The sequence below is a fragment of the Ictalurus furcatus genome, chromosome 16 (genome assembly GCF_023375685.1).
Source record: "Ictalurus furcatus strain D&B chromosome 16, Billie_1.0, whole genome shotgun sequence".
Classification (NCBI taxonomy): domain Eukaryota; kingdom Metazoa; phylum Chordata; class Actinopteri; order Siluriformes; family Ictaluridae; genus Ictalurus; species Ictalurus furcatus.
Window position 1 is genome coordinate 1,529,908 of NC_071270.1, and position 11,554 is coordinate 1,541,461.

Genomic DNA, 11,554 nt, shown 5'->3' on the forward strand with positions numbered 1-11,554 from the left:
CAGCCATGATGGTTGCATGGCAAAATTCCATAACCACAAAACCCTGGAGGGAGGCTTGGAAATCCTGAAGATTATCTGGGATTATATCCACTAAAACCACAAAAGCAAATGGTCTTTTGAAAAGACACTACACCGCGACGTGCTATAAATTCGCCTAGTGAATGTTCAGCAAGGGCTCAAACTCGGCTTTGGAAGGGGAAAACGTGTCAAAAGCCATGAAATGGCTAACAAATTACCAACACTCGAGTCAGAGTGGTTATATTACTCAGACTCTGAGTCACCGAGACCGCCGCGGCAGCCGCGGCTGACCCGCACCTCCTTAACCAGCTACACGTATAGAAATCCTATATTGAGCTGGAGGGCTCCCGATCCTCGAGGGGCCGGTCTCCGTGCTCAGATTTCTGCTCATCTTTAAGGATTACTCACCCGTCGTTGGAACAGGTGAGGAACTCCTCTTTGATCTTGGGGTGCCAGCAGCCGCTGTTCAGCATGGCCGTGTGGCCCTGTGGGGGAAAACCAGACAAATCGGGTCGTTATCAGCCGTCTCCACGCCTCAGGCAAAGACGAACGAGGGGTATATTATACGAAGGCGTGTAGCAAAGCAACGGTCGTTTCTTGAGTCATCTGAAAATGTGGAAAGAGAAATGACTAACCAGTTTAACCAAACAATCATTACATAGAAAAAAAAAAAAAAAAAAAAAGGACTCTATTCGATGTCAAATGCCCTCTTCAGAAAACGTACCCGAATCCCAGCCGCCCTCAAATGTTTCAAGCTGTGTGCTCACCTTCGAGCAATTTCCTGTGCGGTAAAATTAGTCATAAAAAACAAGCTCCTCGTGCAGTTCCTCATATACAAACAAACGCAAAACACCCGAAACCTGAAATCACACAGTGTGGAGGTTTTGCTCCAACTCTAGAAGCCTGAAGCTGCCGTTAACCTACACATACATACCCATAACCTCACCGCCGCTTCGGCCTCTTACCGAGAAGCAGATCAAACGGACAAGCGCTAGTTCTCCTTACTGTTCCGAACACTGCACGCTAATCACGTCGTTAATGATATGACAAAGCTAATTTCTCCCATACGGAAAGAGAACAGCAAGATAAACAAAAGCGGTCAAAGCTGCACAGCTTCGTTGGGCTGGGAGGAAGTGTTCTTGCTATGCACATTCGATCCACTCGATCAACAGCACAGGAGAGCAAATTGGCAGTGGGACTAAATAGAAGCAGACAGATGCTGGGATCTATATATATATATATACACACACACACACACACACACACACACACACACACGTATACACACAGAGCAAAACATACCTAGCACCCCACAAGGAGAAATAGCTCATTTACAAACAACAGCAGGAAGAAGCGTCATTCTAGATTTTAGGAAATCTGTGTGTGTGTGTGTACAGAGAGCAGATCCATGAATGCTATGTGGATACAGCACATTAGCCTGGTTCACCGTCACTGGGCCACCGCTCACGCACGGAACTGCTTGCAAATTGGACGCCAATGGAGCAGCACAGCAATTCTACAACTGGACGGTTATAAAGAGGCACGTCGGTTTACCCGTGTGTGTGTGTGTGCGTGTGTGTGTGTGTGTGTGTGCGCGAGAGAAACAAGAAAACGAGAGCCGACCAGGTGCATGATTTAGTGACCCTTCCGCTCACCGATGCAGGAATTTCGACCATACTTCATTGAGACTTCAACAAACAGTCTGCAGATGCAGCAAACAAACGACGGGACGCACCCATAAACAATCCGGGTCACTGCCCAGAGAAACATCGCTCAAAAGAACCTCTTTGAAATCCGCACAAAAAAAAAAAAAAAAGACAAACTATCCAGACAAACAGCTTTTTTTATTTTATTTTTTTTATCTGGCTTAAAATAAATCAGCAGCAATTTCCCAGAAAAGCGGAAATCATTCTGGCGTTTAAAGCGGATCAAAAACTCTGTTTTATGTTTACGGGATGCGAAGTGTGTGCGATATAAATGAAGTAATGACGAGTGTTCGGCACATTCGTTAAAAAATGAATGAACACATTTCTGTATATTAAATACATTAATATAAGTAACAGCAAAATAAAAAAAAAAACTAAATCAAAGGGATATTTGCGGTGATCGTTTTCAGTGTTTAATAACGCTTTTCATGTGAGAAAGTGGCCCAATAACCTCCTTCCTTTAAATGATTTTGGGATAATATTATCCAACTATGCAATCTTAATAATAATAATAAAAAGTAGGAGAAGAATTATTATTAGTAGTAATCGTAGTAGTAATAATGATAATGATAATAATAAGAAGAAGAATTATTATTAGTAGTAATCGTAGTAGTAATAATGATAATGATAATAATAAGAAGAAGAATTATTATTAGTAGTAATCGTAGTAGTAATAATGATAATGATAATAATAATAAGAAGAAGAATTATTATTAGTAGTGGTCATAGTACTAATAATAATAAGAAGAAGAAGAAGGAGAAGAAGAAGAAGAATTATTATTAGTAGTAGTAATAATGATAATATTAATAATAATAATAAGAAGAAGAATTATTATTAGTAGTGGTCATAGTACTAATAATAATAATAAGAAGAAGAAGAAGAAGAATTATTATTAGTAGTAGTAATAATGATAATAATAAGAAGAAGAAGGAGAAGAAGAAGAAGAATTATTATTAGTAGTAGTAATAATGATAATAATAATAAGAAGAAGAAGGAGAAGAAGAAGAAGAATTATTATTAGTAGTAGTAATAATGATAATAATAATAATAAGAAGAAGAAGAAGAAGAATTATTATTAGTAGTAGTAATAATGATAATAATAATAAAAAGAAGATGAAGAATTATTATTAGTAGTGGTTGTACTAGTCATAATAATAATAATAAGAAGAAGAAGAATTATTATTAGTAGTGGTCGTAGTACTAATAATAATAAGAAGAAGATTTATTAGTAGTAGTAGTCGTAGTAGTAATAATAATAAGAAGATGATTTATTAGTAGTAGTAGTCGTAGTAGTAATAATAATAAGAAGAAGAAGACGACTTATTATTAGTAGTAATCGTAGTAGTAATAATAATAATAAGAGGAAGAAGAGGAATTATTATTAGTAGTAATCGTAGTAGTAATAATAATAATAAGAAGAATTATTAGTAGTAGTAGTCGTACTACTACTAATAATAATAAGAAGAAGAATTATTATTAGTAGTAATCGTAGTACTAATAATAATAAGAAGAAGAAGAAGAAGAAGAAGAAGAATTATTAGTAGTAGTCGTAGTACTAATAATAATAATAAGAAGAAGAAGAGGAATTATTATTAGTAGTAATCGTAGTAGTAATAATAATAATAAGAAGAAGAAGAATTATTATTAGTAGTAGTCGTAGTAGTAATAATAATAAGAAGAAGAGGAATTATTATTAGTAGTAATCGTAGTAGTAATAATGATAATAAGAATAATAAGAAGAAGAATTATTAGTAGTAGTAGTCGTAGTACTAATAATAATAATAAGAAGAAGAAGAATAATTATTATTAGTAGTAGTCGTAGTAGTAAAAATAATAATAATAATAATAGTAGTAGTAATAATACTAGATTTTAATTAATTAATTTATTTACTTACTTAATAACAGACAACTACAAGAACCATAAAGGAAGACACTTCCCTTCATGTAGCGTGATCCGAAAAAGGGAGGTTAGATGATAATAATCATTATAATTTTGTTTATAGGTTAGACGCTACATCTCTGAAGGATAAACAAGATCCACATGAGAGTCTACAATGCAGACCCATCATAGACGTCCATAGCCGTTTAAAGGACAGAAAGGAACTATACCTTGGTGTTGGCCATGTCCACAATGTATTGGTCCCCTTTGGTGCACTCTAGGACTTGGAAGCCGTCCCGATCCAGAACTTTGGCTTGGGCGTTTCCTGCCACCACCAGGATCACATCACCGGTTATGCTATACTGCAAGGATTTGATTTGGTGACTGAAAGAAAGGAAAGAACACAAAAAATGATACCAAACATGTTTACATTGGTTATATTCATCAGACCACGCTTGGATTATTTGGGCCAAAGGTCAGCCGATCTAAGCCACAGATGCGCAGCGAGACGTTCTGACCGTCGTGACTAGGTTTCTGAACGGCGAGGGGCCACACTCTCTGTGTACAGGAAACTCTGAGAGATTTCATCTGTCGGACTCCACGGTCAAAGACATCTGCCAGTTGTGCAAGACTTCCGGCCTCGCAGCACGTTACGTAACTTCTAATCGTGAAAAGATGCCGGTGAAAAATGCCAACAGAACACAATATTACTTATGGTTGCCGTGGTGATCTGAAATACAATACCAGCTGAACGTAAGATGCTTTTTGGTTTTCATTTGCGCCGACTATTTTGGGTGGAGTAAAGGGGGAAAGAAAAAAAAGAAAAAAAAAAAGTTTTAATATCATAAAGAGAGAAGAAAAGAAAAAAAAAAACACAACAAACAAGTCCAGTGTTTTCAAAGTCTGACTGTACACCCCCGGGGCATGATGATAAAACAATCCTCGTACATGCACTCTTATTCTGTGCAGACCTTCTCTGGATTCAGCCAATGTAGAAAAATTCGGCGGGCCGTTCTGAAAGCTGAAATGCATTAGACACAGCCACTACGACATACAATGGAATTAGCTTGGAGGATATGTCAAAGCCTGACTGAGACTCGTGTACAGGAGCGTTACTCAACAGTCGTTCACAGCCTTTATAGTCTCCACATGAGCAATATTTATTTTGGCTGCAAAGCCAGGAGCTTATTAGAGGCGGAACAGCACTGTGAGCTGATGAGCTGCTTAATGTGCCGTAGTACTGCTCTCTTCGCGCACAGGAAAGCCCGCCCCAGCTCAGCCAGTTGGGTTTTCAATATCTCAAGACTCCTGATTTTCTAAAGACACCCACTATTTAGGAGGCTGAGACACAGCAACAAGCAAGCCCTGCCCTGGTCTGCCCCGCCCCACCCAGCCCAGCCCCACCCCGCCGCATCTGGCCCCGGTTAGTCCAGGCTGAGCCATTCCTGAGGTCAAAAATGCAACACTGAATAACACACAGTGGGTCAGGCATAGCTGGAATTTAGGGAGGACTACCAGCCCTTAAATCCAAAACCAATTTCCCAACGGGATACATTATCTCATATAAACATTATACACGTCGCTATCCGTTCTAAACTGCCCCCGTCCCAACTTTTTTGGAACATGTCGCATGCATCAGTTTCAAAACAAACGTCTGCCTCGTCTTTATACGTTTCCTTCTTGTTGTTCAAATACAACACAGGATACATTTACACGTCACTCCTCTTTGTTCGTATTAGCGTTTTCCATGCTGTCCCGACTTTTTCGGAATTGGGGCTGCAAACTAGAGCGGTACATTTAATCACGGTCTGGCTGGCGCAGTAGACTTTCAGTGCGTTTACACGGACGACGATAATCCGACGTGAACCCGATTAAGACGATACTCTGATTAAGAGACTCGCACGTACACAGAGATTATCGAGGACCTTAATCCCATTAAAGTCACGCTCGGAGTGAACACGAATGGAATTAAGACGTGTGGAGGATTCCCGTTTTAGTCGCGTGACAAATGATCAACCGCACTGGACGCGTCCATAAATAATTTAAAATAAAATCACCCGAAACTATATACGGGACCATAACGAAGACCGACTGTACGTCGATACGTGAAATTCTGGAGGGACGTCGGACGGCGTCGCGCGGTGACGTGATGACGCGTGCCGTTAATCGAACCACGTTCTAGAACACGTAAAAGGAGTATTCCAAAAGCGACTCATGTAAACACTTTAATCAGAGTATTGTCTTATTCAGAATAAGGTCAATAATTAGATTACAGCTGTCCGTGTAAACGCAGTCTTTGTGTCAGGGTGTATTGTTAAAAGCAGAAGGTAACTTACAGGCTCACGTCAGAGAGGTGTTAACTCCCTCGTCTACTTACTTGTATTCTTCACTTGCCTGCGTTCTTACTAGCCTATGTACTAACTTGATGGCTTACTTGCCACCTTATGTGCTTGCTTATTTGCTTTCCTACTTACATACATGCCTCTTCGCATATTTACACACTTACGTGCCTGCTTCCTTTCTAATTTACTTACCTACGTACCACTTCGCCTCCTTGTCGGCTTTCCTGCTCGTATTCCGTACTCCCTCGTCCACTTATTCACGCGCCTCATCTGCCTACTTTCATACTTACTTGCGTACTTCGTTTTCATTTTCCGACTTACAAACCTGTCTACTGACTCCCTGGCGAACTTTCGTCCTTACCCGCACACTTACACACGGGCTTGAATGAAACCTGGGATAAAATATTACGCAGTGTTTATTGTATTTGAACCCATACTCTCACGGTCAGCATTCTCACCATTCACAAGGCTGTAGGGACCTGAAGGCCTGCAGCGCCGCATCCATCCCGGCAAAGTCCCAGAACTTGACGTCGAAGTCGAAGCCACCGGTGACCAGCCGAGCGCCGGACGTGTCGAGACCCAGCGCTGAGACCTGCAGCACGACACCAAGAGGAGGATTTTATTCACCGGCAGTGAACAAATTCATCCACTGGGATGTTATTAACACTTGCATTTATATGGATCAAATATAAATAAAAGGTACACTTTATAGACTAAGAGAGGGGAAAAAACAGGAGGAAAGAAAAAGAAAAAACCAGCAAAAAAAAATTAAGAGGAAAAAGAAGGAGGAAATTATTCTTCACATCAACAAATGAGGAAAAAAAAAAAAATCAATCTTAAGCCAAATTTAAAGACAACAGGACTGACGAGGCTTCTGCCCACAAGCAAACCGGCTCTATGCAAAGCCCTGGTATATTTTTCTACCGCTCTAAGGAGGATTTAGACTCGCTAGCACTCTGCGTGGCTCAGATGCTCGGCTGGGTCCGCCCGAGGAGCTTTTACAACCACGATTAGGCGAGAAAACCCTCAGCGGCCGAGCGTTCAGAACTGGATCGCGTTACATAGTCCACCTTTATTACATTTGCAGGCTTTACAAAACTAACAGGCAGAGTGGAGAGAAAAGGTCAGCAGCGCTAAGGGAGGGGAAGGAAGAAAGAAAAACTTACTGTCTTTGTACCATGCTGAAGCGTGATCTCATGAGTGTCTGGAATCTTCTTTACCGGGTCCTGGAGCAAAGACCGAGAGACAAAAGAAGAGAGGAAGAGAGCGAGAGACAGATAAGAGCTTTATACAATAAGGTCCAAAAGTCAACTATCAGGAAGTGAAGAAATAAAGATAGCTTTCTGTATTGCAAGTTTTGTTTTGTTTTGTTAAATCTTTTTATTAGGTATATTATGACTTCCTTCTGAGAAATTATTCCTGAACTAACATCTGCAGTTAGTTGTCCTGCACCTGTGATCGTTTACGGAGCAGATCTCGGGTCAGGACCGGTGCAACTCGCTAACCGATAAAGGTCACTGCACGCGTAACTTTTCACTGCGCTCGGTCTTGTTGGAAGACGGCACGGGGTGACGGACCGCGAGAAAGTCTGGACCGTCACACGAAACACAGAACGAGCAGGAAGCGGTTCCGTCACCAGCCGAGCGCGTCTCTGCGCTCCGTCAGCTCTGCTGTGAAGTCAAAAGACACACTCGGAGCGCCGCGAGGCATCACACGGGGAGTGTGTAGTAATACACACTCGCTTAATCATGACTAAACATGTCGTTAATGGGAAGACACTTTCAGGAACCTTTGTTCCAGTGATCCTCTCCTGTCGAGCTTATTATTACAGGATACTGATGATGATTATTATTATTATTATTATTATTATTATTATTATGATTGCTGCGCTTATGTTATTACTGCTGCATATAAATCAGAAATCGTACAAGCAGAACTTGTGAAATCGGAGAAGCTCGAAGACTGGCATGATGGGAACGCGCTGCCCCCTAGTGTAACCATCAAGCTGTTGCAAAAGTGTCACATGACCACATCGTGGATTTTTCTCAAATATTTTGCCTGATTCCCAGGGTCCGCTATATCGTTCGTGTGTTTTATGAAAAAGGTGTAATGACTCAAGGAAGTAAATATAATGCTATCTTATTTGTTTTTGAACGTCTGTACAATTGATATGGCGTTACGTTAAGAAAATAACACGTTTGATGACGTGTTATGAAGAATTCTGAAAGGTTCTACAGCTTGCAAAGACTGAAAACCAACACGTACATCATCCTCCTCCTCCATGGAGTCGTCGTCGTCATCGTCATCGTCGCTGCCGCCGCCGTCGTCGTCGCCACCTTCAGCTGTGGTGCGGCTGAAGCCCGGTGGAAGCGGAGGTCCGATCGCGTCGTCGTCGTCGTCGTCGTCGTCGTCAGCCTGTGCAGACAGAGCGGGTGGAGGAGGAAGAGGGGGACCGATGAGCTCAGAGTCGCTGCTGTCGTCGCTCTCCTTCTGCCTGCTTAGGACAAAAGAGCACTGTATGACCTCTCACAGTCGGGCGGCTGATGGAGGGAACGAGAAGAGAGGACGTCAGAAGGCGGTTTGTACATCTCAGAACAGATTTAGAGTCACCTAGAAGTGGAAGCTGCTTGTTTTTGGCTGGAGGCAGACGTCCTGGAGGAGGCAGCACTGGGACCAGAACTCTGAGACTCCTGCTGCTGACGGTCTTCTGCTCTCACACACACACACACACACACACACACACACACAGCCAGCTATACTACTCAAATCTTTCGACCCATCCCATTTCTTTAACCAGGTCACATGTTTACATACACCTTGCAGAAGTTTCCCAGAAGACAAAATAATAACAATTTACACCGATCATCCTGTTCAAAAGTTTACACCCCCCTGGTTCTTAATGTAAACTTATGACCGCAACTGTAGGTGGCGCTGTCCAATGCAACCAGACACAAAAAGTGTCAGACCCCTAACCTGTTCAGCCAAGTACTCAGTACGTTTAGTACATGACCGTTACATTTAGTAACCTAATATGACGTTATATTAGCATGACTACTGCGCAGTAAAGTTGGTTTTATTGTACCGTACGGCATGTTGTATAATTCATAGTCTGTTATCTAGACGTATTTGTGTTTATTGACTTTTGCATTGTCAGTCACTGGGACCTATATTTCATCCCTGAATCATTGCATTATATTATCATCGTGATGACAGGAAAGCCTACTACACGACTCGACGTGACTCCAATGCCGACCTAAAACCCGCTGACTCCTTTCGATGGCCGTCCTCCGAGTCTGCTCAAAAATAGCCTCCAAGTCGAACGTCCGAGCTTTTCTACCTGCGGACACGTGACGGACACATTTCACATTTCACGTAGAAAAGGAAATCATTTACATGAGCGAGAATTCAGGAATAAGTGTACTTACCAAATCCTGAGAAGCCCATGACTGAGGACACGTCCTCTTCGCCGCCTTGAAAACAGTCATAAATAAATAAATAAACAAACAAACAAACAAAATTTAATAAGTAAATAAAAAATCCCTCTCTATTGCACATATAGTATTTTTTCCATATATGGAGCCATTTGAGATTTGAGTCCCATACAGTATTAGTCTGTTTTGTCCAACATATATAAAGACAGATAGAGAGACAGACAAACAGACAGATAGATAAAGACAGGCAGGCAGACAGACAGATATATAAAGACAGACAAACAGACAGATATATAAAGACAGACAGACAGATAGATAAAGACAGGCAGGCAGGCAGATAGATATATAAAGACAGACAAACAGACAGATAGATAGATAAAGACAGATAGACAGATATATAAAGACAGACAGACAGACAAACAGACAGATAGATAAAGACAGATAGACAGATAGATAAAGACAGGCAGGCAGACAGACAGATATATAAAGACAGACAAACAGACAGATAGATAAAGACAGATAGACAGATAGATAAAGACAGGCAGGCAGAAAGACAGATATATAAAGACAGACAAACAGACAGATAGATAAAGACAGGCAGGCAGGCAGACAGATATATAAAGACAGACAAACAGACAGATAGATAAAGACAGATAGACAGATATATAAAGACAGACAAACAGACAGATAGATAAAGACAGATAGACAGATAGATAAAGACAGGCAGGCAGACAGACAGATATATAAAGACAGACAAACAGACAGATAGATAAAGACAGATAGACAGATATATAAAGACAGACAAACAGACAGATAGATAAAGACAGATAGACAGATAGATAAAGACAGGCAGGCAGACAGACAGATATATAAAGACAGACAGATATATAGACAGACAGATAGACAGATAAATAAATATATAAAAGCAGACAGACAGATAGATAGATAGATAGATAGACAGACAGATAAATATATAAAAGCAGACAGACAGATATCTTGAGACAGACAGATAGATAGATATATAGACAAATAAATATATAAAAGCAGATAGATAGATATATAGAGACAGATAGATAAATATATAAAGACAAACAGACAGACAGATAGACAGACAGAGATGGGGACACAGATAGAGAGATAGACAAATATATAAAAGCAGATAGACAGACAGACAGGGTGCCAATACTTGTAGAGTTGATAGATAGATAGGCAAACAGAGAGATGGACAGACAGATATATATATAAGCAGATAGACAGAGACAGATAGAAAGATAGATAGATAGATAGATAAACAGAGAGACAGACAGATAGATAGATAGACAGACAGACAGACAATGCTAATCTTTATCTTAAGAAACACTGTAAAAATGTAACATTCAAATGAGTTACTGTTGCTAGCAGGCTATTAAACTAAACACCGAACTGACCAAATTACTGTGTAATGCCGGTCCGAATAATAATAATAATAATAATAATAATAATAATAATAATACATCGTCTATACATAAGAAAAAAATACGTAAAAAGGATTTACAACAGAATATAATAATGAAAAACAGACTAACGGCATACCGTCACTATCTCTCTGTGCCGCCATTTTTCCCTCGAGTATCAACATTAAAATTTACTTCCGGGTCACATCCATGCTAGCGGTCAAAATAAAAGCCGCTAACCTGTATTCAAAACTACGGCTTTGACAAACTCTAGGTAATCTCCATCTGTTAAATTGACGCTCCCTTTTCTCTTCTAAGCTCTATCTCGGTTTAAGTAAAGCGCATCCTCAATAAAAGTGGATGGAAACTAAACTTTTTGACGTTTCCAAAGCGCCACAAATCCTCATTCATCCCTACTTTAAAACAAATCAATCAATCCGCTACCTTCTGCCAAACTAGTAGACCATTTTCCAGCTTCCTTATTACTTGAATAAATTCATTTTTAAAAATTAAAATAAATAAATAAAAATGATCAATGGTTATTTTCTTAGATACAGCATTAGTGGTTTCCAGTGTGACCAGTTCAACCTGGTGTCCATTCACAAAGCTGGGCGTTTTAGCAGGGATTAAAGGTGGCATCAGTGATTTTGAAGTTTTCATACAACCCTTGGAAAAATCTGTCAATAAACCATCTGTTGAGTGGAAAAGCTCCAATGTGGTGTCTCATTTGTGTTTGCTTGTAAA

The 11,554-nt window shown here is 40.2% G+C and overlaps 1 protein-coding gene across 4 annotated transcripts in view; it reads right to left on the reverse strand.

The window, feature by feature from the left end:
* LOC128620227 (WD repeat-containing protein 70) overlaps positions 1-11,004 on the reverse strand; it is a 38,166-nt gene extending 27,162 nt beyond the window's left edge. The window contains exons 1-9 of one of the 4 annotated variants that reach the window (XM_053645016.1): positions 10,950-11,004; positions 9,372-9,416; positions 9,200-9,283; positions 8,557-8,653; positions 8,212-8,440; positions 7,113-7,172; positions 6,405-6,538; positions 3,835-3,988; positions 427-503 (exon numbers count right to left, since the gene is read on the reverse strand). In XM_053645016.1, the coding sequence (XP_053500991.1) occupies positions 427-503; positions 3,835-3,988; positions 6,405-6,538; positions 7,113-7,172; positions 8,212-8,440; positions 8,557-8,653; positions 9,200-9,283; positions 9,372-9,416; positions 10,950-10,995 (926 nt within the window). In that variant the 5' untranslated portion in view covers positions 10,996-11,004. Of the gene's footprint in view, positions 1-426; positions 504-3,834; positions 3,989-6,404; positions 6,539-7,112; positions 7,173-8,211; positions 8,444-8,556; positions 8,654-9,169; positions 9,284-9,371; positions 9,417-10,949 lie in introns of all 4 variants that reach the window. The other 3 variants (XM_053645014.1, XM_053645013.1, XM_053645012.1) reach the window with 3 other exon arrangements.
* Between the last annotated feature and the right edge of the window lie 550 nt (positions 11,005-11,554).